General features: G+C 44.2%; 1 protein-coding gene across 1 annotated transcript; it reads right to left on the bottom strand.

Moving 5' to 3' along the window:
* Nucleotides 1–1920: 1920 nt before the first annotated feature.
* On the bottom strand, nucleotides 1921–26795 carry LOC123731554 (uncharacterized). Its single transcript, XM_045710919.2, has 5 exons — nucleotides 26378–26795; nucleotides 10590–10758; nucleotides 10394–10473; nucleotides 9948–10295; nucleotides 1921–3615 (listed from the first exon to the last, which is right to left on the bottom strand). Exons 1-5 carry the CDS (start codon nucleotides 26433–26435, stop codon nucleotides 3545–3547), a joined length of 726 nt encoding a protein of 241 aa, XP_045566875.1. The 5' UTR covers nucleotides 26436–26795; the 3' UTR covers nucleotides 1921–3544.
* Between the last annotated feature and the right edge of the window lie 984 nt (nucleotides 26796–27779).

A 27779-nucleotide genomic window follows, 5' to 3' on the forward strand; every position in this document is an offset into this window, starting at 1 on the left:
GGTTCACACGTCAGTCAATTTGCCACCATTCTTCTCCTGTTTCCTCCTGACAATAGTATGTTAGAAGGCGGAAATGTTATTATGTTCTCAGCTAATGCAATCTCTGTCATGACATCCTACTCAGAGATGGTATTTACATTACATGCCTCCACCTCTCTATCCGGTCATTGTACTCATTGTCCTTGCAACTTCCTGCTATTCAATTATGTTTTTTCAGCATAGCAGCTGCATCTAGTTTCTTAACATTAACTCCCTCACTACCTGTTGAAAAACAAGTGACAGGCAGAACCTCCCATCCACACAATACCCACCTCTTCTCTATTCCACACACCAGAATTTTGTATTTCAGTCTGACTGCCATGTGAGTGTACATACAATCTGAAAGTAAATTGACACACATGTACCAAATAAATATCAATGGTTATGTATTTAAGTCTAAAATATTGCTAGATTGGTTTTCACAGCTGGTTCATAAGGTGTTCGTTATTGTAAATTGTAACTATCCCTTGATGGTATTTGTTAGTTCAACATTATTCATTGTATCACAAGACATGCTATATTATATATATATATTCAACCACAAGGGTGTACTAATGAGCTATGATTTTTTGAATTCATAATTGAGGACTAAAATGATTTCAGTGTAGATAAGGGAATGCCTGTTTAAAATGAAAACATGACAGCCAGACAAGCCAGTGTATGAATCAAATGTATTTTCATATGAATGGAGTGGAAATTAGCTCACTTTGTGATCTGTAAGGTAAGTAACAATGTGTGTGTGGAGGGCATTGAAATTATATTGTTTACACTGATGCCTGTTTATTCATAAAAAGCAGAAGATGGTAAATAACATCAATCGCAATGGTTAGCCTATGCAAATGAATAGGAATACATTTAGCCTAATTGGTAAAAACATATGACGTGGGGGGAAAATCGGGATCCTAGTCAGGCTTTTGTTTGTCAATTCATGTGTATCAAATCTGTTGGCAATTGTGGGCTAAATCAATGACAAGCAGCTTAAATGTTCAGCCTTCATCATGGTCTGTGATCAAAACAGGCTGGGGTGTTTTCGGTTCCGTTTAGTGAGTGAGAACGCAACTGCACTGAAATGCATAGCCTGATTCAATGGGATTCTCCTGAATAATACATGTTTTTATCTGTTAAACTGCTTGGTCGATGCATAGACCCATACCTATTCTAACTTTTTGGTATTTTGCATTAGGCATAGCTCTACATTGCAGAGCATTTAATAAACCAACCACATTTCCTGTGATGTTTAGGATTGCCAAGACCTTCGATAGGCTAGTAGACTGCGGAAATAATCGTGGAGATTACCATTGTTATAGTCTAGATCGCTTATAAAATCTGGACCGTTGCTTTTCCTATAGCTAAGCAAACAAGTGGTAGCATATGCTTTTTAGACGTCTCTATAAGAAGGCCTATATCCTCACATACCCCCTCAATTCGAACCCTGCTTTTAACCATAAAACATCACAGAAATGTATAGACGAAGGATTGCATGGTGACAGTGAATGTGTCTGTTAATCGGGTAAACTGGAAAGTGGGGGGAACGAGGTCAAATCATGACATCAGTAATTTTCAGGTCAGAGAACGATGCCAGAGATTCCGAGATGGGATGAGCGCGTTTCTTTCATAGTTCCCAGTTGACCGACTGAAGTCGGAAGTCAGAAATGAAAGGTGTCCAGGTGAGTCCAATGATGCGCTGCTGCGCGTGATGGTGACCGGTGATGAAGCGCAGGTGCGCGTAATGATGGCGACAGGTGTGCATGATGAAGGCAGTCTGGAGCCTCGAGCAGAGAGCGGGAGCAGGCGTGACAGTAGGTGTATATACACATATACAGTATTTGTGTATGTATTTTTTTATATACAATATGTGTCATCGTATAAAAAAACTAAATGTTTGCAAAGTAGTAAAAACTAGATTTTTATTTATTGAAACTGGATACAGTACTCAGTCAGATAATAAAAGAGAAAGAAGTAAACAAAAAAGTCCTCACCATAATCAGACAATGTGATTTGGATATGAACAAAGTAAATAGTCAATTGTATTTGATCTGACTCCATAAGATAATAAGGAAATGTAGAATGAAGTAATGAATGGTCATCAAGAATGGTCTGAGATCGTGAAATCAAATGCAAGTAATAACATTGTCAAATGAATGAACTCCATTATATGTATAAGGCAAAATTATAAAGTTACAAGGTAATACTATCAAAGTATTGTTGTCATGGTAATCAATCAAAGCTGCACTATGCAGAAATCACTCAGCAAAAAAACGAAACTTAAGAATGTGAAGCATAGAAATACCGCATGTAGAACAGATCTACCGCTTCTTAGACTTGCTTTCAATGAGAATGACAGATCTATAACTCACATTTCTATGTGGATATGGTCAGGTCGCCAACTCGCTCCCTCTCTCCAGCACTCGACGTCGCCGGTCTAATAACCATCAGCCCTGTCAACCATCATTACACCATCTCCCCATCATTACCCACACCTGCTCTCCATCATTACCCACACCTGCTCACCACCATTACCCACACCTTCTCCCCATCATTACCAACACCTTTCCCCTTTATTACCCACACCCGCTCCCCATCATTACCCACACCCGCTCCGCATCATTACCCACACCCGCTCCCCATCATTATCCACACCCCATCATTACCCACACCTGCCCCCCATCATTACCCACACCTTCTTCCCATCATTACCCACACTATCTCCCCATCATTACCCACACCTGCCCCCATCATTACCCACACCATCTCCCCATCATTACCCACACCTGCCCCCCATCATTACCCACAGCATCTCCCCATCATTACCCACACCTGCCCCCATCATTACCCACACCCGCTCCCCGTCATTACCCACACCTTCTCCCCATCATTACCCACACCTGCTCCCCATCATAACCCACACCCGCTCCCCAATATTACCCACACCCGCTTCCCATCATTACCCACACCATCTCCCCATCATTACCCACACCTGCCCCCCATCATTACCCACACCATCTCCCCATCATTACCCACACCTGCTCCCCATCATAACCCACACCCTCTCCCCATCATTACCCACACCCGCTCCCCATCATTACCCACACCTTCTCTCCATCATTACCCACACCTGCTCACCATCATTACCCACACCTGCTCACCCTCATTACCCACACCTGCTCACCCTCATTACCCACATCTGCTCCCCATCATTACCCACACCTGCGTCCCATCACCTGGACTTCATCATCTTGACTACCTTCCCTTCATGTAGCCCTCGGTAGCTTCAGTCATCAGGCAGTAGAGGTTTGTTTTCATGTTCAGTACTCATCCCCTGTATTGTTCATTTAACTAGCACCATCGTTATCAAACTGTCCTTCTGCACCTGCTTCCTGACTCCCTGCATATACCTGACAATTATAAATCAATAGTTAGCAGAAAGTGGACAGACAGCCACAGTGGGAGGGGGTTGGAAAATAATCACATGTATTCAGCCAATCAGTGGGTTCAGGAAGTGGTCTTACAGCCAATGAATGAGCTGGAGGAGAAACACTGCCACCATGGCACTTCCAGCAGCCTGACCGGAACATGCTGAGGAGGGAAACAGATGTTTAGGCTGTGATTACACAGGCAGCACAATTATGATCTTTTGCCAATATTTGACATGTTTGATACAGTGCATTCGGAAAATATTCAGACCCCTTCACTTTTCCACATTTTGTTATGTTACAGGCTTATTCTAAAATGGATTAAATTAAATAAATTCCTCATCAATCTACACACAATACCCCATAATGACAAAGCGAAAACTGGCTTTTAGAAATGTTTGCTATTTTACAAAAATAAAAAAACGGTAATACACTGCTCAAAAAAATAAAGGGAACACTAAAATAACACATCCTAGATCTGAATGAATGAAATAATCTTATTAAATACTTTTTTCTTTACATAGTTGAATGTGCTGACAACAAAATCACACTAAAATAATCAATGGAAATCCAATTTATCAACCCATGGAGGTCTGGATTTGGAGTCACACTCAAAATTAAAGTGGATAACCACACTACAGGCTGATCCAACTTTGATGTAATGTCCTTAAAACAAGTCAAAATGAGGCTCAGTAGTGTGTGTGGCCTCCACGTGCCTGTATGACCTCCCTACAACGCCTGGGCATGCTCCTGATGAGGTGGCGGATGGTCTCCTGAGGGATCTCCTCCCAGACCTGGACTAAAGCATCCGCCAACTCCTGGACAGTCTGTGGTGCAACGTGGCGTTGGTGGATGGAGCGAGACATGATGTCACAGATGTGCTCAATTGGATTCAGGTCTGGGGAACGGGCGGGCCAGTCCAGAGCATCGATGCCTTCCTCTTGCAGGAACTGCTGACACACTCCAGCCACATGAGGTCTAGCATTGTCTTGCATTAGGAGGAACCCAGGGCCAACTGCACCAGCATATGGTCTCACAAGGGCTCTGAGGATCTCATCTCGGTACCTAATGGCAGTCAGGCTACCTCTGGCGAGCACATGGAGGGCTGTGCGGCCCCCCAAAGAAATGCCACCCTACACCATGACTGACCCACCGCCAAACTGGTCATGCTGGAGGATGTTGCAGGCAGCAGAACGTTCTCCACGGCGTCTCCAGACTCTGTCACGTCTGTCACGTGCTCAGTGTGAACCTGCTTTCATCTGTGAAGAGCACAGGGCGCCAGTGGCAAATTTGCCAATCTTGGTGTTCTCTGGCAAATGCCAAAAGTCCTGCACGGTGTTGGGCTGTAAGCACGACCCCCACCTGTGGACGTCGCGCCCTCATACCACCCTCATGGAGTCTGTTTCTGACCGTTTGAGCAGACGCATGCACATTTGTGGCCTGCTGGAGGTCATTTTGCAGGGCTCTGGCAGTGCTCCTCCTGCTCCTCCTTGCACAAAGGCGGAGGTAGCGGTCCTGCTGCTGGGTTGTTGCCCTCCTACGGCCTCCTCCACGTCTCCTGATGTACTGGCCTGTCTCCTGGTAGCGCCTCCATGCTCTGGACACTACGCTGACAGACACAGCAAACCTTCTTGCCACAGCTCGCATTGATGTGCCATCCTGGATGAGCTGCACTACCTGAGCCACTTGTGTGGGTTGTAGACTCCGTCTCATGCTACCACTAGAGTGAAAGCACCGCCAGCATTCAAAAGTGACCAAAACATCAGCCAGGAAGCATAAGAACTGAGAAGTGGTCTTTGGTCACCACCTGCAGAACCACTCCTTTATTGGGGGTGTCTTGCTAATTGCCTATAATTTCCACCTGTTGTCTATTCCATTTGCACAGCAGCATATGACATTTATTGTCAATCAGTGTTGCTTCCTAAGTGGACAGTTTGATTTCACAGAAGTGTGATTGACTTGGAGTTACATTGTGTTGTTTAACCTGTTAGGGCTAGGGTCAGCATTGACACGGCTGGATAAAAAACATACCCGATTTAATCTGGTTACCACTCCTACTCAGTAACTAGAATATGCATATACTTATTACATATGGATAGAAAACACCCTAAATTTTCTAAAACTGTTTGAATGGTGTCTGTGAGTATAACAGAACTCAAATGGCAGGTCAAAAAGGAATCTCTCAGGTTACAGGAAGTGGCCTGTCTGACCATTTGTTGAACTTCTTTTCCATCTCTATCATTTACTAAGGATCTCTGCTCTAACGTGACACTTCCCACGTCGTCCATAGGCGCTCAGAGCCCGGGAAAAAACAGAATGTCGTCATTCCAGCCCCAGGCTGAAACACATTATCGCCTTTCTCAAGTGGCCCATCAAGAGACACTAGCTTATGCGCGTGACCCCGACCGCCCCCGCCTTTGGGATTTTTTCCTCTGTTTGCCGAAAAGGAGATTCCCTGTCGGAATATTATCGCTTTTCTACGAGAAAAATGTCGTAAAAATTGATTTTAAACAGCGGTTGACATGCTTCGATGTACGGTAATGGAATACTTAGAATTTTATTGTCACGAATTGCGCCAAGCGCGTGACACTTCTTTACTATTTCGGATAGTGTCTGGAACGCACGAACAAAACGCCGCTATTCGGATATAACGATGGATTATTTTGGACCAAACCAACATTTGTTATTGAAGTAGCTGTCCTGGGTGTGTATTCTGACGAAGACAACAAAAGGTAATGAAATTTTTATAATAGTAAATATGATTATGGTGAGTGCTAAACTTGCCGGGTGTCTAAATAGCGAGCCCGTGATGCCTGGGCTATGTACTTAGAATATTGCAAAATGTGCTTTCACCAAAAAGCTATTTTAAAATCGGACATATCGAGTGCATAGAGGAGGTCTGTATCTATAATTCTTAAAATAATTGTTATGCTTTTTGTGAACGTTTATCGTGAGTAATTTAGTAAAATGTTAGCGAATTCCCCGGAAGTTTGGGGAATGTATTATGTCTTATACTTTATATGATCAAAAGGATCAATACTTTGTAGTTATGTATCTTTTGTAATGTTATTTCTTTATTATTATTGTGTTTACTTGATAGCTACCTACACAAATAGCTAGCTAGAACAAAGTGTTAATAAGATTAAAATTCATTAAAAAGATTTAAGAGCAATACAAATATGCTAGTTCTGAACGTCACATGCTAATGTAAAAAGCTGTTTTTTGATATAAATATGAACTTGATTGAACAAAACATGCATGTATTGTATAACATAATGTCCTAGGGTTGTCATCTGATGAAGATCATCAAAGGTGAGTGCTGCATTTAGCTGTCTTCTGGGTTTTGGTGACATTATATGCTGGCTTGAAAAATGGGTGTCTGATTATTTCTGGCTTGGTACTCTGCTGACATAATCTAATGTTTTGCTTTCGTTGTAAAGCCTTTTTGAAATCGGACAGTGTGGTTAGATTAACGAGAGTCTTATCTTTAAATGGCTGTAAAATAGTCATATGTTTGAGAAATTGAAGTAATAGGATTTTTAAGGTTTTGAAAATCGCGCCACAGGATAGCCGTGGCTGTTACGTAGGTGGGACGAATTCGTCCCGCCTAGCCTAGAGAGGTTAAGTGTTCCCTTTATTTTTTTGAGCAGTATACATTAACATATAGTATTCAGACCCTTTGCTAAGAGACTCAAAATTGAGCTCAGGTGTATCCTGTTTCCATTGATCATCCTTGAAATGTTTCTACAACTTGATTGGAGTCCACTTGTGGTACATTCAATTGATTGGACATGATTTGGAAAGCCACACACCTGTCTCCACAGTTGATAGTGCATGTCAGAGCAAAACCCAAGTCATGAGGTCGAACGAATTGTCTGTAGAGCTCCGAGACAGGATTGTGTCGAGGCACAGATCAGTGGAAGGGTACCAAAAAATGTCTACAGCATTGAAGGTCCCCAAGAACACAGTGGCCTCCATCATTCTTAAATGGAAGAAGTTTGGAACCACCAAGACTCTTTCTAGGGCTGTCCTCCCAGCCAAACTGAGAAATCGGGGAAGAAGGGTCTTGGTCAGTGAGGGGTCCAAGATGCCGATGGTCACTCTGACAGAGCTCCAGAGTTCCTCTGTCCAGAAGGTCAACCATCTCTGCAGCGCTCCACCAATCAGGCCTTTATGGTAGAGTGCCAGATGGAAGCCACTCCTCAGTAAAAGGCACATGACATCCCGCTTGGAGTTTGCCAAAAGGCACCTAAAGGACTCTCAGACCACGAGAAACAAGATTCTCTGATCTGAAGAAACCAAGATTGAACTCTTTGGCCTGAAAGCCAAGCATCACGTCTGGAGGAAACCTGGCCCAATCCCTGCAGTGAAGCATGATAGTGGCAGCATCATGCTGTGGGAATATTTTTCAGCGGCAGGAACTAGGAGTCTAGTCAGGATCCAGGTAAAGATGAATGGTGCAAAGTACAGCGATATCCTTGATGAAAACCTGCTCCAGAGCACTCGGGACCTCAGACTGGGGGCGAAGGTTCACCTTCCAACAGGACAACGACCCTAAGCACACAGCCAAGACAATGCAGGAGTGGCTTTCGGACAAGTCTCTGAATATCCTTGAGTGGCCCAGCCACAGCCCGGACTTGAACCAGATTAAACATCTCTGGAGAGACCTGAAAATAGCTGTGCAGCTACGCTCCCCATCCAACCTGATAGAACTTGACAGGATCTGCAGAGAAGAATGGGAGAAACTCCCCAAATACAGGTGTGCCAAGTTTGTAGCGACATACCCAAAAAGACTCAAGGCTGTAATTGCTGCCATAGGTGCTTTAACAAAGTACTGAGTAAAGGGTCTGAATACTTATGTAAATGGAATATTTTAGTTTTTTATTATTAATGTTTTTGCAAAAAAAATCCCTAAATGATTTAATCCATTTTAGAATACGTCTGTTACGTAACAAAATGTTGAAAAAGTGAAGGCGTCTGAATACTTTCGGAATGCACTGTATATTATTTACTATACGTAAAGACATTCAATTGATCAGCTCAGTTCAGCCTAAATTCAACACACCTGGTCTTCCAGGTGGGTTTAAATCAAAAACATGAAGTGCCTGTGGCCCTCCAGAACCAGGGTTGCCAGTTACACTTTATTTGGATAATCCAGTTGGTCATAATATCAACAAACTATCCATTGATAACAGAAGCTTACTACATTTACGGTTAAGGTTAGGTTTAGAATAAGGGTTAAGGTTATGTCTAGGGTTAAGTTCAGGGTTAAGATAAGGGTTAGGGTTATGTCTAGGGTTAAGTTTAGGGTTAAGATAAGGGTTAAGGTGAGGGTTAAGATAAAGGTTAGGGTTATGTCTATGGTTAAGTTTAGGGTTAAGATAAGGGTTAAGATGAGGGTTAGTGGATAGTCTGTAGAGCATCTACAGATGGATAAAGTGTTACCGGGTTGCCTGCTCCTGCCCTATATAGTGCACTACGTTTGACCATATAGGGTGCCATTAGGGATGTCTTAGGGTAAAGTAGTGCACTATGTAGGGAATAGTGTGCCATTACGGATATAGATTAGGGTAAAGGTGTGCACTACGTTTGACCATATAGGGTGCTATTAGGGATGTATCTTAGGGTAAAGTAGTGCACTACGTAGGGAATAGGGAGCCATTAGGGATGTATTTTAGGATAAAGTAGTGCACGATTTAGGGAATAGGGTGCCATTTGGGACACACCCTTCCAGGAGATTATAATGTATCTGGTAATGTTGCATTCAAGTAGTGTTCAGTCAGATTCTCAGATGTCTCTCCTCACTCTCCTCACTCTGCCCTTTATCTCTCCCTCCCTCTGCCCTTTATCTCTCCCTCACTCTGCCCTTTATCTCTCCCTCCCTCTGCCCTTTATCTCTCCCTCCCTCTGCCCTTTATCTCTCTCTCCCTCTGCCCTTTCTCTCCCTCCCTCTGCCCTTTATCTCTCCCTATCTCTGCCTCTCTCCCTCCCTCTGCCCTGTCTCCCTCCCTCTACCTATCCCTCCTTCTGCCCCCTCTCCCCTCTCTGTCCAATCGCTTTGTCTTCCTCCCCCAGCAGAGAGACAGAGAGAGCAGAGACAGCAGAGAGTAGACAGAGAGAGCAGAGAAAGAGAGTAGAGAGAGAGTAGAGAGTGAGTAGAGCGACAGAGAGAGTAGAGCGACAGAGAGACCGAGAGAGCAGAGACCGAGAGAGCAGTGATCATAGACAGAGAGCAGAGACACAGAGAGAGCAGCGATCATAGACAGAGAGCAGAGACACAGAGAGAGCAGCGATCATAGACAGAGAGCAGAGACACAGAGAGAGCAGAGAGAGCAGAGAGAGCAGAGACACAGAGAGAGCAGAGAGAGCAGAGACACAGAGAGAGCAGAGAGAGCAGAGACACAGAGAGAGCAGAGACACGAAGGAGAGAGCAGAGAGACAGAGAGACCACCTAGACAGACACCAGTCGAGTAACAGAGAAACAGATGGACTCACAGTGCACGGTGAGTTTGAAGGGCTCTGATTCCACTTCAGGAGGAGGTTGGGGTCCCAGTTCTCCCAGTCCTAACAGGGCTGAACACCAGAGCTGGGCCCCATCATCACCTCTACTGGGGGACCACAGCAGGGGATATTCCCCACTAATAGGTTCCTTGGTGGTCTGCCTTGGTACATCTGGTGCGTATAACAATGTCTTTGTCTTTCTACCGATGGCAGAGGCTTTGTAGAAGGCCACATTGAGACTGTTACCTGGAGCGACCTTCTGGATGAGACACTTAAACTCGTACTCTTTCCCCTCAACCATCGGACCTGAGGGGCCTGTCATGGACACACTGTCTGGAAGCTCTGTGGAGGAATGGAAACACACACAGTGATTTAACAGTGCAGAGCCACACTGAGAATACATTCAGAAACTCCAGAGAAGATAAGGGAGAGTCACTCACTATAAACTGTGATGTCCAGCTGTTTCTGACACTGGCCTGCTTCTGTGTAGCATGTTGGTTTGATATTCCAGTCAGTCACACTGTTAAATCAAATGAAATATTTAAAGTGCATTTAAAATAAATCAATGAAAATAACGTTAAAACAATTTTTTTTTTTACTAGTTTTAAAAGTCTCAGCGGTGTCTGCCTCTCTTACCTGTCCACCCTCCAGTTGAGGAACGTCCCCTCCATGTCTGTTAGACCCACCCCTCCCTCGGTCGCCTCCCAGCCCAATTGCTTAGGCTGATCGAAGGTGCATTTGGCTGAAGCTGGGTCTCCATACTTCACCACCAGCCTGGCAGGACTGATCACCAGGCACTCGGCATCTGGAAGACCAAGGTCAAGTTAAAGCTTTATTGTTATTTTATTGTTTTTCAAACAAAACAGGACAATATTATTGCCTAATGTTTATGTATCTGCATGTTTATCCACAGCATGTTACACTCCATAACCCAGAAATAGCCACACACAAGAAGAAGAACATGCACACGCATACCGCACACACACAAATGCATATGCACACAGGTGATGCGCGGGTTGACTCATAATCCGCACGGCAGGGTGGACGGGTTTAGGGTCCTTTAAATGTTGTGTGGCTGAAGGGCGGGTGAGTTGAATAAAGACAAACAACAGCTTAAAAAATCTATAAATGTGTATGTAATTCTTGAATTCAATTTATACAGGCTACAATGAGGTTTTTCTAACATTATTTTGGGCTATCTGGTATTAGTGCATAAGCCTAAACTGTAGAATTTAACTGCACGCGCGCCAAGTAACCTACACTGACAATCGACAAATAATGCTTTTGGGAACTGGCAGCAACTGTTAACGTCAATCCATGGAGGCAAAAAGGACATTGTCGAAGTTTAATTCAATAAGACAAAATGCTGCAAAAGGCAAGTTGAAAATAAAGAGAAGGGAGGGCCAGAAAAGTAATGTTTGGAAAAGAAGTGGTAAAGTGGTAAAAGAGAGTGCTGATTGGGAGGCGCTGTATAAATTCGACAGTCACAAGACAGGACTTCAAATAGGGCTATGGCATGCTAAGGGAACTGTAGCCTACTGTTTAGATGGGTTACATGGAAACGGAAATCTGTTGGTAGGTCTATAATTTCTCACTTAGCCTTAATATTAACTCTTGCAGAACTAAGCATTTCTTGCAGTAAAATTATACACCAAATGCAGACAAAATGTGGACTTGGGAACAGGTGTGGAGAAATATGATTTATTTAGTTCTGCATCTTGAGAGAATGCAATGCTCAGTTAGATACCATCTGGAGAGATGATATCTTTATCATTAAGCATAATCAAACCTGATAGTATTTCAACCACATAAAATATGTGGCATCGATCCCGAACAACAGTCTTATTAGAAACATATTGGATCAAGTCATTTAACCCACTGTCCCTAGGCTGTCATTGAAAAGAAGAATTTGTTCTTAACTGACTTGCCTAGTTAAATGAAGGTAAAATAAAAAAAAAATTAAATAAACATTTTCACAGCTTTATTTCACAGTATACAACCGGTCAAATTGTTGTCATTTGGACATTTTGCACAGAAAACCTTTCCCGTTTTATTATGTTATTGTATTTTCTCCCCGGTCCCTAAACATCTTTGCTCTGCAAAAGATGACAGAGAAAACTTTACAGATGTCAACTAGATGGAATGAAGCTTCATTCTATCGATCGATTAAATTATTATGTTGATCAAAGGTTTATTTAGTATTCTAGGTCAACAAATAATGACAAAAGTGATAAGAGAATTATCTAATAAAGGTAAATGAATCAATAAACCATGATGAATTATTAGTCATACAGCATGGTTAATGAATAATCAATGTAATGATCAATGTAGGGATCGATTAGTCTGATTAGTTCCGGAAAGTCCAGGAACCACTGGAGAGGGAAAGAAATGTGTGTATGCCATTAGGAGGGACAGCAGTAGACAGATGGTCAAGGGAGTAAAAGCTTCAAAGAGTTCTTAACCTTGAGGGAAAAGAACAGGCTGAGCTCTGGATAGTGATAAACAGTGTGAGAAGTTTATGGGGGATGCAGGTCACCAACGGATTGTGTGTAAATGCATGTGCGTAAGTAAGCAAGAACTATATAATGACTGTTTTGTTATCCTGACCTCAGAACGTTCTCTGAATAAAGCTACAGAAACCTTTTGCAGAAAGCTGAGTCCTTGCCTAATTATTTTAACCCATTGTCTTACAAACCTTGGGCATTAGTCAAGGCGAATTGATTATTGATTATTATCATAAAGATATACAATTCTTTTAACAATTGGTCCTTCGAGCCGGATTTCAAACTGCCGCTGTCGTTCCAAGGAGACACGGAAACCGTGCACGGGCGGATGAAATATCCGTAAATCAAAGACCTGGCCCTTTTCTGTGGGTTCTTTACAGGCCGGTGGCAAACTGGTACGCGACAGAGGTGGTGACGAGATTCAACGAACATTGAAAACCTCAGCTGCAAATTATAAGGTTAGTAGACTTTATTCATAGTTTTGGGGAATAGCACCTGTATGATTACATTAAATAAGGAATGAGTGGTACACCTGTAGGTCTGCATTACATGATGAAATGGGAAATACACCTGTATGTCTGCATTGCATGATGGAATAAGGGATACAATTGGGTGTTGGCATTTGATGAGAAAGCGATTGTGGTGAATGAAAGGCAAAAGCGATTGATAAGAGTGAAAGCTGCATTGCATAGTGAAATGAGTGATACACCTGTGTGTCTGCATTGTATGAAATACACCTGTATGTCGGCATTGTATGTTGAAATGGGAAATACACCTGTATGGCTGCATTGCATGATGGAATAAGGGACACAATTGGGTGTTGGCATTTGATGAGAAAACGATTGTTGTGAGTGAAAGACAAAAACGATTGTTGAGAGTGTAAGGCAAAAGCGATTGTTGTGAGTGAAAGGTACTCTACGCTGAGATTGATGAATGTTATAGCTGGTGACCGGGGCTCAGAAGTTCGTGTGGAGAAAAATCGGTTTTAAAGGGAATCAAGTATTCTGCGCGAATAGAAGACAGGAATCAGTTGTAAATTCAAAATCTCATTGATGTAGAGGTTTTTAATGTACTCTGGGTGTTAGACGCTGAAATCGATGAATGTTATAGCTGGTGACCTGGCTTCAGAAGTTCGCGTGGAGAAAAATCGGTTTTAAAGGAAATCAAGTATTCTGCGCGAATGGAAGTTAGTAATTAGTTGTAAATTCAGAAAGATACGAATTCGAAAGAGAGACAGGGTCCGAAATCGACCCTGGGCAACTGTGGCCACTGCATAAAACTAAACTAAGTCTTATGGTGAGAACCTGATAACGTAAAAGGGTTAAGAGTCCATAGGGGGATAGTCGGTACCTAAATACGGCTTTGGGTCTGATATCTATGGGTGAAGTGAGACCTAATATGGCGGAGTGAGAAACAGATATTATTGTCAAGAGTTACATGGAGCAACAGATAAATAGGCTGTTAACTAGGGCTTTACGACCGCTGGAAAATAGTTTATAGTTGCATACGTATGCGACCTAATGTCCGTTCAAGAGTCCCCTCTATAGATAAAGTTTCGAGAGAGATAGAGTGATTATGCTGGGATGAGTGATTGCATGTGAGGAGAATCCAGTCAACAATCGTGAGAAGAAAAACAGGCAGTAAAACCTAAAATAAAACATGTTTGCGGTGTTTGTATATCAGGATCGGTGTGGGGGATCAATCATTCTAGCAGAACATCTCTATATTGATAATTAAGGAAATTAATAGGTGTTGTTACACATAAACGATATATTGATAAAGTCAAGAGTCACAGGGAACGACAGGAAAATAAGAAGAACTTATAGTCGTATACGTGTGAGATATAAACAATATGTCAGGAAGCATGCGAATAATTATTCTAAAATTCTAGTATTGGGTCCAGAGTTGTATAAATTAATGTGAAAGATATATTGATAAAGTCAAGAGTCATAGGGAACGACAGGAAAATAAGAAGAACTTATAGTCGTATACGTGTGAGATATAAATAATATGTCAGGAAGCATGTGAATAATTATTCTCCAAATTCTAGGTTAATAACGGTAAAATAGCATACACATAAAGATTAACAACGAGTAGACACTGATCGTATTTGGTTCGGAGTTGTATAAATTTAAGCACATAGAATAAAAGATAGATTTGAATTAATAATATTTCTAAAACTCTAGATTGGGAGAAGAAGCTGAAGAAATACGAGTGTACTTTAACGACATGGGTAGTAAATCCTCTAAGGAGATCCCGGTATTGACGGGAGATGAACGTTTTATGCTGGGAAAAGATAAAAGGAACATTTTATTTTGGCCCGAAATGGAGGATGGATGTTTAAATGTTGAAAGATTGGAATTAAGGATAAAACAAATACATATACATAGGGTCTGTGGGGATAAGACAGAGAAGCAGCGCACAGAGGGCCTTGACACCGCTCGTGTTTGGCTGGCAGAAGCTAGGAAGAGAGCGGAGGGGGCCAGGGATAAGGGCGTTGCTAACAATGATTTGGGTAACAAGGGAGGTAGAGAGGAAGAGACACAGAAAAGAGAACAGGTTTTAACAAACTTATGTAGAAAGTGGATAGAACCCGAGGACAGAAAGTGCTACAACTGCAATATAACCGGCCACATGGCAGAGGATTGTAAGGCCCCACCAAGGAACCGTAGACAGAGACAGTTTAGGGATAGACAGAGAGGAGAACAGGATTTAGCAAACTTATTGAGAAAAGTGGATAGAGACACTGTAGACAGAAGGGGAAAAACAGGGAGACGCGCTGACAAAGACGGAGAGAGGATGTGTTTTAATTGTGATAGAACAGGACATTTCGCCAGAGACTGTAAAACACCCTGTAAACATTGTGACCGAGTAGGACACAACTACCGAAATTGTAAACATGAACAGTAGTGTTATATCTAGCCTAGCTGTAGAAGAACGCACGTCTGCACGGTTTCACATTGTACATCACTCTGTCGTTTAATGACATGTGCCACTCATCCTGACAACCCATTCATCCATAAAGCAGCACACTGTCGTAAACCATAACAACGTACAGTATGACGTACAGCACGTCGTACCATACATAACATTTCCCCCCCTTTCCAAAACCAGGGACTGGTACCATATATAAAATGTCCATAGGGCAAGAACCTAGAGTGATACCTGTAAGAAATAAAACATTAACCTTTAAACAGAAGGACTCTCCAAACTAACCAGTTCAGTCCATTAACCTGGAGGTTGACTAAGACACCTACCGGAGCCTAAGAATGAAAAGAGGTTAAGTAGTCCCCCAGATGAGCAGGGCGAGTTCGTGCCCGCATAGGCCTTTCTTCAACCGCCACCGCTTGTGGCTCTGGCCCTTGGGGAGCCCGTAGAGGCTGGGGCTCGGGTGGTAGTGGTGGGGGGAGGTCCATCTGGTGGCGTCTCTGGCCTGCATGTCTGTTCTGTGTGCATTCGTATTCCTTGAGGGGCAGGGACTTTTCTGAGTCGGCTGGCGTGCCAGCGTGATCCATTGCTCAACATGAATGTGGCGGGCCCCAGTTGTCGACTGACCTGCAGGGGGCCGACCAGAATGAGGCCATTTTGTTGCACCGCTGAGGCCGTCGGGCTCGGACCCAGTCAGACACTTGGATGATCGACTTCTTCACCCTGTGTGCCTTGTCAAAACGCTGTTTCATTTCTCTTTGGTGCCTGGTCACTGCCTGCTGTTCTTGGGTGCACCTAGTCGCCGGTTCTGCAACTCTCTGTGTTCTGAGTCTGTCCAGTGGCAGTTCCATCTCACGACCTAGCATGAGGGATGCCGGGGAGGCCTGTGTTGTTGTGTGTTTGCTTGCTCTGTAGTGCATTAGCGTTTGATTCAAAGCAGTTTGGAACGTGCACCCCTGGACCAGGTGCGCTCTGATGCCGTTCTTCAGCGTTTGGTTGAAGCGTTCCACCCCTCCGTTAGCTTGTGGGTTGTAGTAGGCCGTGCGGATGTGTTTGATTCCCTTGTTGCTGAGATATGAGGAGAACTCGGCAGAGATTAGCTGGGGCCCATTGTCCGTGGTAAGGGTGAGGGGCAGGCCCCACCTTGTGAACAGGCTGTCTAGGATGTCCACGATGGCCTGTGCTGTGACAGTTCCGACAGGAACCACTTCTGGCCACTTAGAGTGGAGGTCATACACCACCACCAGGAAGCGCTGATGGTGAGGGACTGCGTGACCATGGATCTCGCCACAGATGTCCAGTTGGATGTGCTCCCAGGGGCGGGACGGCCATGCGAGAGGCTGCAGGGGGGGTGGGGCGGACTGTCCTGTTTTCCCACTGAGGAGGCATGCAGCACAATCCCTGACCAGGGCTTCAATGTCGTGGTCGATGCCTGGCCACCACACAAGGTCTCGACATCGCTGTTTGACCTTCACTATGCCCAAGTGCCCCTCGTGCGCCATGGATAGAACACGCGCACGCAGACCACTTGGGACCACAGTGCAAAACCCTCGAGAGACACAGACTTCTTCCCAGCAAGACAGTTCGTGCTTCACCCTGGCGAAAGTCGCCAGCTCTTCCGGCACGTGTGCTGGCCATCCAGTGCGTATGTAGGTGCGCAGGGTAGACAGTGTGGGATCCTGTTCCGATGCTTGCTTCAGCTCCTCCAGTGAGACGACTGACTGAAGAGGAGCGTAAAGCATTTGTACGAGCTCTGTTTCGTTGTCGTCTGGCAAGACGGTCGGAGTAGGAGCGTCAAAGGAGCGTGAGAGGAGGTCTGCCACCACGTTATCCCTCCCTGGAGTGAACTTCAGCTGATAGTCGTACTGTCTGAGGCGGTCGGCCCATCTGTGCAGCCGAAGTGGCTTGTGGCCAGTTCCTGATGCCGACAGTAGCGTTGTGAGGGACTGGTGGTCGGTTCGGAGCGTGAACAGACGGCCATAGAGGTAGAGGTGCCACCTTTCGCACGCCCAGACACAGGCCAGTGCTTCTCGTTCGCCCACAGAGTACCGTTGTTCTGTGGGGCTCAGGGCCCTTGAGGCGAAGGCGATGGGCCTCTCAATGCCATTCTGCAGCTGTGAGAGGACAGCTCCTAGTGCTCCAGCTGAGGCGTCACATGTGACAATGGTGGGGCAGACGGGGTCAAAGTGAGCCAAGACTGGGGCTGTGGTGAGCTGGCTCTTCAGTGAGTGGACCGCGTCTGAGCAGGCTGCTGTCCAGGCCCATGGCTCATCCTTCTTGAGGAGCTGGCGAAGGGGCGCTGTGGTCTGGGAGTAGTGGGGCAGAAACCGGAGGTAGTAGGCTGTCATGCCCAAGAATGATGCCACCTGAGAGGCTGAGGTCGGTTCCGGGATCCTGTGGACGGCTTCAATGTTCGACATGAGTGGGGCAATGCCTTTGGCCGACAGGCGGAACCCCACAAACTCGACGGCTGGAGCTGCAAAGGTGCACTTTCCACCGTTAAGGGTCAGGTTGTTCTGCAGTAGAGCGCTGAATACTCTGTGGAGTCGATAATCATGGATGTGGAGGTCAGGACCGTGGACCACGATGTCATCCAGATAGACCGCCACCCCAGGTATTCCAGCGAGGATGGTGCTCATCACCTTCTGGAAGCAGCTGGGGGCGGAGTTAAGTCCAAAAGGCATGCGTGTATATCTGAACACGCCAGCATGTGTGACAAAGGTAGTGAGATCTCTGCTAGCTGCATGGAGGGGTACCTGAAGATAACCCTGACGAAGGTCAAGCTTCGTGAAGATCTTGGAGCCATGGAATTGTGCGGTCAGCTCCTCAGCTGTAGGCAACGGGTACTTATCCGGGACAACGGCCTTGTTCACAGCACGAAGATCCACGCAGGTCCGGATTCCACCTGACTTTTTGGTTGCAATGACTAAGTTTGAAATCCAGGGGGCAGCGTTGACTGGCTCAATGATGCCTGCATCCAACTGTGCCTGGAGATCTTTTGTGACGTCATCACGCAGTGCAAAGGGAATGCGCCGCAGGTGCTGCATGACTGGGGTCACTTCCGGATTCACTAGGGGCCTGTGAGTAAAGGCTGTGAGGCAGCCCAGTCCATCAAAAAGAGTTGGCCAGTTCTGTTGCCATGTGCAGGTAACCTGGTGGATAGCTGACCCACTGTCATCGCTCAGCGTGAATCCCAAGCCTGTGAAGAGGTCGAGGCCCAAGAGGTTGGCACCCCGCTTTGCAACATGAAATGTGAATGATGGCAGATGCTTGGTGCCGTAGTGTACTGGGACCTGGAGGGTGCCTACAATGTCTATCTTGGATCTACCGTACCCACACAGGGCAGTGGAGGGCTGTTGGAGTGGTAGGGGACTGAAAAACTTGTAGTAAGTGGCAAGGTTGAGCAATGACACCGCAGCGCCAGTATCCAGCAGCAAAGGCAAACCCACCTCACCCAGCTGCACAGTGCATGTCCTGAATGACACATGGTTGGTGGAGACAGTTCGAATTTCCGTGCGTTCATGTTGAGAGTGAGATGAAACTAAGGGCCTGTGCTGGGTGGAGCTAGTAGCTGGGGCAGAACGACACACTTTTGCAAAGTGATTGTATTTTGAACAGTTCTTGCATATTTTCCCACGGCTGGGCAGTTTGAAGCCCTTGAATTGTGAGAGCTATCCCCGCAGTTGCCACAGCTACTTCTGTTCGTTTGTCTGTGTGCCTGCTGCACGGGCATGCCGGTGTCTGTGTCCATGCAGCTATCAACGTGGGAGGCCATGCACAGCGCGTGATCGTTGTAGTGCGCCTGCTCGGGCTGAAGCTGCTGTGTGAGAATGGCTGGGGGCCGAGTGTATGCTGCAGATCTGTCTGTTAGCATAGTAGAGCATTCCAACGCCGCTTCAACCTGGAGTGCTATTTTAATAGCTCCATCTAGTTGTAAATTATCCGATTCCAAAAGCAGTTTCTCCCTTGTCTTTTCACATAACGTCCCCTCTATCAACTGATCCCTGATGATCTCGTCCTGAAGTGTCCCATAGTTACAAGAGCTAGCCAAATCCCTCAGATTAGCCACGTAGCTTTGAATGGACTCACCTGGCCGTTGGTGTCTCTTCCGTAGCCGGTAGCGTCGGAGGAGCACTCGCTCTTTCCCGGCGAAGTGGTTCCGTAGGAGGCTGACTGCAGCAGTGAATGTAGGAGCCGATCCAAGCGCTCTGAAAATCCTTTGTCCCTCTGTACCGAGGCAGTGACGGAGCAGTGCTGTCCTCCGCTTGTCGGAGATTGTAGAAAAGTCCATAGCTTCGATATAAGTGTTAAAGCTATCAAGCCAGTTATTCCACGGGACTGGAGGTTCGCCAGGCACGGCGAGGAATGGTGCCGGCGGTGGTAAACTGAATTCAGCCATCTTCGTTGCCAATGTTATATCTAGCCTAGCTGTAGAAGAACGCACGTCTGCACGGTTTCACATTGTACATCACTCTGTCGTTTAATGACATGTGCCACTCATCCTGACAACCCATTCATCCATAAAGCAGCACACTGTCGTAAACCATAACAACGTACAGTATGACGTACAGCACGTCGTACCATACATAACAAGTAGTGCTTCAGTGGTAGAATTCTTGCCTACCATGCAGGGGGCCCGGGTTCGGTTCCCAGCCCATGCACCATGGGACTAAAATGTAATTTAATTCTTGTTATGTTATGACTGGAACCATACGGTTGTTAGTGTTTGTTTAAGATAGAAACCGAACGTTTTGATAGCTTGTTTAGTTTAAATAGAAAGACAGAGTCGATAAAGTACGTTGTTTGTGGACTGAATGGCCTGTTTTAAGGATTTATAGAGAATGGGAGTTGTATTTGAATGACGGAATCATGGAAAAGGCAGTTACCTAAATCTAATGAATTATAAGGAGCGGAAATTAATAATTGCGACAGAATTGTGGTGATATACATTATATTTTTTTTAAACCCTTGGACATTTCATAAGACTATAAGCCAATACCTAGAGAGATTAAAGGACGTGTCCAACGCTAATAGTGGCTTAATAGAACCCCCGGTAGTGGATGGATTTGATGCCCCGTATTATCAGCAATTAAAAATTGCTTTCCTCAGTGGAATGCGTCCCGAGATAAATCGTGCCACCAAACAGAACCTCGTAGGGTGGGGGCTAGCAGATCTGAGGGAAGTAAGCAAGGCCAGAGAGGGAGTAGAGACAGATACAAAGAGAAGGACAGGCGCCCCCAGCCAGACTCAGAGGAGGAGGCATGACTAACTATGGAGAGCGGGGGAACAGACACTAGTGAGGGGAAGGACGATTTTCAGAATTTAGTTATAAACAGCGATTGTGAAGTTTTTGAATTGGCTACAATTGATTTGGCAGTACAACAAAAACAGAAACCCTATTTGACACTAACAGTAATGGGAGAGAGAATCACATTTCTGTGTGATACTGGGGCGTGTCTTGTTTTCAGAGTTTTAATAAACACATTAAATTCTTTTGATAGGGAATGTTCTGGGAAACCTGGGATACAAAATGTAGATGAAGTTCTAAGCCTTCATTTGTTTAATGTAGTAAGAAACATGGTTCTGAAAGGGTGGTATGACTTTTTGACCCCTCTGGTGACTTTTCCTGTGTGGTCTGATCAGCCACATTGAAAAGCCATTTGGATGGTGAATTTAAGGTCATTGGTGATATTATGATGGAGTTAAAGCTCTTAGACACAATTGATCATTTGAACCAATGATAGGACTAAAAGGGCAAAGCCTTAGACTAAGGGTAGGCTTCCTTAAGTCTATTTTCCTAGAACATTAAGGGTAAAATATTTTTTCTTGGTGGAGTAAATCAGATTAGTCATTTTGATCTGATTATGTTATTTGAAAATATTTTGACCAGTAGCAGGGGTATTTTTTACATGATCTAGATACGTTTATTTTCCCTTAGGAAGTCAGCTGTTGTTGAATTCAGTGTAAGAGATTTAACACAACAAGGCTGTGGAATTGATATACTAGTATTACTATATTTTGTTGTTAATAAGTTTAATAATGGTAGACTTATATCAACAGGACAGGGATATATGACATCTGTAGGTGATCCAGGATTATTGAGGGTATCGAGATAAATTTAAGTAGATATGCAATATCTAGACAGGTTGATTTTTCTAAAGTTCAGGAGTGCAACCAAGGAGACAATGAGACATTTAGTCAATATTTGGAAACAACCCAGATTTGATACTTTCTGTTATGACAAAAAGCTGGAGACAGATAGAAGGGCAGACGGAGAGATCCTCCCCGCACTGCTGAAACCTTGAGGGTTGGGGAGTAGCAGGAAGAAAGAAGGGGGACCAGCAGGAGTAGATAGGAAGAGAATTTGGTTCACTTAGCTTTAGGATATTAATTCATGGAGAGACTATCGGCTCCATTGGCAGGCATGTATTTTAGTTTTGATTTTAAGTTTTTGTTTGGCAAATTCACTAGGAGGAGATATGAAAGTTTAGTTGGTTTCAGGTGTTAGACACTGAACCATTGCCCAGACACTATTCTGCACAGTAGGCCGAAATAGTAGCATTGACTAGAACCGGTGAAATAAGAAAGGAGAGAAAAGTTACTATTTACACAGACAAGCACATAGACATTTAAAACCATACAAAGCAGCATAGATAAATCTTAAAGACGATAAGAAACTTGACAGAGGATTGTTAAATGATAGCCAAGGATGAAGGCCCCAGGGAGAATTGGACATGTGGAAAATGAAATGGGGCATCCTACAAGAGAAGGTCTGACAGAAGATAATTTACTGATCTTACCAAAGACATTGTATGGATACGCAGCAATATTGATACATAGGCTAAGCAATGTATCAAGGGGAGGGAAGTATAGTAGAGTAGTTAGGAAAGAGTGATGGCCTAGAGGATAATTACTTAAACAAATTTTTTTTTGTAAGAAGATCCATTCCAACATTTGGAATTGGACTTATTGAACTATTCCGAATTGAGGGGAAGACGGGGTGTTTAACAAGAATAGATAAGTATAGCAAATGGGTAGAAGCGTTCCCAACTTACTTGGTGGACATGATTATGGTAGCTAAAATATTAAGTCCAGATATTATCCCTAGAGTTGGTTTACTAGGAGCCATCTCTTTAAATGATGGATGACAGTTTAGCTAATCAGGTAGAGCCTACAGAATGCCAGAGTTAGAGATACCAGAACAGGTAGACATGGAAATTGAAGAAATACTAGCAGAGCACATGAGAAGACTGTTTGTTAACCAAACCCGTATGTCCAAGATTTTGTGTTCAACAGGTGAATTACAGGAGAAGGTGATTCACTCAATCCAACCAGGAGACTGGGTGTGGATCCAGTCCCTGAGGAGAAAAGACTGGTAGCAGTCCCGTGGGGAAGGCCAATACCAGGTTCTGTTAAACCACTGCCTTTGCCATTAGAAAAGCTGAAAGAGTCACTTGGGTCCACATTACCCACTGCAAGGAGGTATGTACACATATGAACCCTGCTGATCACACACAGAGTTAGGAGAAGAACCGATACCAACAGGGTCCGGGGGTTACCTCCTTAACGAAGATTTCCTATACCGACCGTTCATCACTGTGTGTGCTCCTAGAGGTGTGAGTATGGGGTGGTACCTAGCAGAGAGACTAAGGGCAGGAGAGGGTTGGCGGTTTTTGGGAAGAGTAGAGACTCTGAGCTGCATCATAGTTTGGTAACCTTTCTGATACATTCAGATCCACCACCTTCCGGTACTAATCATAGGATACCGTTGTCATTGAGAAGAAGTAGAAGATAAACTATATAATACACTGATGAGTGACATACAGAATAAGGAATCAATCAGACACTATCCGAAATGGTAAAGAAGGGTCGCGCGCATGGCGCAATTCGTGACAAAAAAATTCTAAATATTCCATTACCGTACTTCGAAGCATGTCAACCGCTGTTTAAAATCAATTTTTATGCCATTTTTCTCGTAGAAAAGCGATAATATTCCGACCGGGAATCTCCTTTTCGGCAAACAGAGGAAAAAATCACAAAGACGGGGGCGGTCAGGTCACGCGCCTAAGCCCAGAGTCCCTTGATCGGCCACTTGAGAAAGGCGATAATGTGTTTCAGCCTGGGGCTGGGATGACGACATTCAGGTTTTTCCCGGGCTCTGAGCGCCTATGGACGACGTAGGAAGTGTCACGTTAGAGCAGAGATCCTTAGTAAAAGATAGAGATGGCAAAGAAGTTCCAGAAATGGTCAGACAGGCCACTTCCTGTAAAGGAATCTCTCAGGTTTTGACCTGCCATTTGAGTTCTGTTATACTCACAGACACCATTCAAACAGTTTTAGAAACTTTAGGGTGTTTTCTATCCATATGTAATAAGTATATGCATATTCTAGTTACTGGGTAGGAGTGGTAACCAGATTAAATCGGGTACATTTTTTATCCAGCCGTGTCAATACTGCCCCCTAGCCCTAACAGGTTTTAACCTCACAGCACCTATAACTGATGAAGGGTGGGCTAGTACCAGTAAAGGACGCATACGACAGAAATTACCACAAAGGGTGGTTAGAAACTTGCGCCCTGGGGTTATTGGTCCAACCAGTTCGAGTTAGTCATCAGAGGCCAGTTATAGGAGGCTAAAGTAGGGACAGGAGGAGTTTTGACCAGGATGGGAGTAGCTTTGTCTAGATGGATGCTATTGGCATCTTCAGGGAAGTTCCAGATGAATACAAAGCTATGAATCAAATATGTGAAGGCATTAACACTACATTATTTTGGTGGTTGACAATAAATAGAAATGTGGATTGGATTAATGACATTTTTTTATAATCAACAGAGATTCATGAATGAAAACGGGGATGCAGTAAAGAGGTTCTCTGACCAATTATCCGCCACCTCCCTCATGACCTGGTAAAATAGACTGACTCTCGATATGTTACTGGCAGAAGAGGGCAGTGTAGGTAGAATGATTAGGTTCATTGCTGCACGTACATTCCTGATAACACATCCCATGTTTGGGAAATGGAAAAGTGTTGTAAGAACTGTATTATGGGCTGCTTTCACCTGTATGAGTGTGTTTGTGTTGTGTGGATGTTGTCTCGTCCCATGTATGAGAGGTTTAATCACCAGGACTCTAGAGAGATCGATGACGCAGCAGATGGTGAGATATAGACCGATTCTGAGCTCCGATCAGTGGGATGGCGAATGCGGGCCTCCAGGCCAGGAAGATGGCTCCGTTTCTTTTAATCACGAGGAGTCAATGTTTGATGAAACAATTTTCAAATGTTTGATTGAATTTTCAACGTTTTGATAGACTGTTCCTTTAATGAAAATTATGATGAAAATCCTGAATCGAAGTGTCATAATTGGAAATAGGCCTAGGACTGTCATTGATGGGTATAGGAGGAATAATTATGTATTAGTCTTGTTTAATCATTGTATCACAATTAAATCCCATATAGCGTGTGATTTCATGATTATTGTATTTCCATATAGCGTATGATTATGTGTAATTCCATATAGTGGGTGATTATTGTATTTCCATATAGTGTGTGATTATTAGTGATTACTTATAGCATGTGATCATCATGGTGAATTATTGAATCATTTAAGGGTGGAATTGATAAGAGAATTATCTAATAAAGGTAAATGAATCAATAAACCATGATGAAATATTAGTCATACAGCAGGTTTAATGAATAATCAATGTAATGATCAATGTAGGGATCGATTAGTCTGATTAATTCAAGAAAGTCCAGGAACCACTGGAGAGGGAAAGAAATGTGTGTATGCCATTAGGAGGGACAGCAGGAGACAGATGGTCAAGGGAGTAAAAGCTTCAAAGAGTTCTTAACCTTGAGGGAAAAGAACAGGCTGAGCTCTGGATAGTGATAAACAGTGTGGGAAGTTTATGGGGGATGCAGGTCACCAACAGTTTGTGTGTAAATGCATGTGCGTAAGTAAGCAAGAACTATATAATGACTGTTTTGTTATCCTGACCTCAGAACGTTCTCTGAATAAAGCTACAGAAACCTTTTGCAGAAAGCTGAGTCCTTGCCTAATTATTTTAACCCATTGTCTTACAAACCTTGGGCATTAGTCAAGGCGAATTGATTGTTGATTATTATCATAAAGATATAAAATTATTTTAACAAAAAGAGAAGCTACATTCATCTAATTATTGATTAGTTGACTAACAAATAGCCTACCAAAATGTCGGAAATTATCATTTATATCTAAATCAGGTTTAAAAAAATCCTACTCCCCCTGTCAAAACATCGTTCCGCGTCTTTGACTGTAGCCTATAGCATATTTTCTATATTTGCGGGTTAGGGTTGGGTGCTGCCCTCAGACTTTCACTTTATCACATATAGTCGGGTTGCTGTGGACGGGTTATTAGCTATTGCGGGCGGGTGCGGGTGAACAAACAGCTGACCCGCGCACCACTAACAGGTACACACACATGGAATTTAGTACGTCATTGAACAATGGTGGGAAGAATTCAACCATTCACTGTCAGCCATTAGTTATCTAAAATACTTGAAATCAAATGCACAGTACTAAAATATATTTAAGGTAACAAAACAGAAAAATACCTAAACTATTAAACTCAACTTAATTCCGCACTTGTCCTTTGCACCCCAGTATTTCTACTTTGCAAACTCATCTACTGTCAAATCTGCCATTCCAGTGTTTTAATTGCTATATTGTATTTACTTCGCCACCATGGCCTATTTATTGTCTTTACCTCCCTTATCTCACCTCATTTGCTCATATTGTATATAGACTTATTTTTCTACTGTATTATTGACTGTATGTTTGTTTTACTCCATGTGTAACTCTGTGTTGTTATATGTGTCGAACTGCTTTGCTTTATCTTGGCCAGGTCGCAATTGTAAATGAGAACTTGTTCTCAACTTGCCTACCTGGTTAAATAAAGGTGAAATAAAAATAAATACATAAACAGAGTTGTGGAATTAGACAGTTGTCTAACTTACCGGTGAAGTCACAATACAGAGACAATGATGAAAGAAGTAGACCAATTACAATCTCCATTTTCCATCTAACTATCAACGAACGTCCCTCGGTGAAGTATTCCACTATTCTGTTAGACGAGTTGAAGAAGAAATGCGCTCGCACTTCTGTTTTTCAGAAAACCGTTGAAAGTGAAAGTATTCTTTACTGGAAAACACCCCAACGACCCCTCCTCTTCCTCCTCTCTCTCAGAGTCTTCTATTATCTACTGCAGTGGTATTCATAGTCGGGGTCACAAACTCGAGGGAGAACTGCAGTGCACTCGCCCAAAGCATAAATAAGAGTATAGATTGTATGGGACAAGGTTTTATATCAAGGTTTTACTGCTAACCGACAAAGCATTACATGGGCTTGCTCCTACCTATCTTTCCGATTTGGTCCGGCCGTACATACCTACACGTACGCTACGGTCACAAGACGCAGGCCTCCTAACTGTCCCTAGAATTTCTAAGCAAACAGCTGGAGGCAGGGCTTTTTCCTATAGAACTCCATTTTTATGGAATGGTCTGCCTACCCATGTGAGAGACGCAGACTCAGTCTCAACCTTTAAGTCTTTACTGAAGACTTATCTCTTCAGTAGGTCCTATGATTAAGTATAGTCTGGCCCAGGAGTGTGAAGGTGAACGGAAAGGCTGGAGCAACGAACCGCCCTTGCTGTCTCTGCCTTGCCGGTTCCCCTCTCTCCACTGGGATTCTCTGCCTCTAACCCTATTACAGGGGCTGAGTCACTAGCTTACTGGTGTTCTTCCATGCCGTCCATGGGAGGGGTGCGTCACTTGAGTGGGCTGAGTCACTGACGTGGTCTTCCTGTCTGGGTTGGCGCCCCCCCCCCCCCCCCCCTTGGGTTGTGCCGTGGCGGAGATCTTTGTGGGCTATACTCGGCCTTGTCTTAGGACGGTAAGTTGGTGGTTGGAGACATCCCTCTAGTGGTGTGGGGGCTGTGCTTTGGCAAAGTGGGTGGGGTTATATCCTGCCTGTTTGGCCCTGTCCGGGGGTTTCATCGGATGGGGCCACAGTGTCTCCTGATCCCTCCTGTCTCAGCCTCCAGTATTTATGCTGCAGTAGTTTATGTGTCGGGGGGCTAGGGTCAGTCTGTTACATCTGGAGTATTTCTCTTGTCTTATCCGGTGTCCTGTGTGAATTTAAATATGCTCTCTCTAATTCTCTCTTTCTCTCTTTCTTTCTTTCTCTCGGAGGACCTGAGCCCTAGGACCATGCCTCAGGACTACCTGGCATGATGACTCCTTGCTGTCCCCAGTCCACCTGGCCGTGCTGCTGCTCCAGTTTCAACTGTTCTGCCTGCGGCTATGGAACCCTGACCTGTTCACCGGACGTGCTTGTTGCACCCTCGACAACTACTATGAT

The sequence above is a fragment of the Salmo salar genome, chromosome 02, assembly GCF_965601325.2.
Source record: "Salmo salar chromosome 02, fSalSal1, whole genome shotgun sequence".
NCBI lineage: Eukaryota > Metazoa > Chordata > Actinopteri > Salmoniformes > Salmonidae > Salmo > Salmo salar.

Excerpts from the sequence above, each read along its gene's own strand:
- LOC123731554 (XM_045710919.2), bottom strand. The coding sequence starts at position 26,435 with ATGGAGATTGTAATTGGTCTACTTCTTTCATCATTGTCTCTGTATTGT. Across the intron at positions 10,474-10,589 it reads CTCAACTGGAGGGTGGACAG|TGTGACTGACTGGAATATCA; the intron begins GTAAGAGAGGCA and ends TTGATTTAACAG. Across the intron at positions 3,616-9,947 it reads CTTCAAACTCACCGTGCACT|CATGTTCCGGTCAGGCTGCT; the intron begins GTGAGTCCATCT and ends TTCCCTCCTCAG.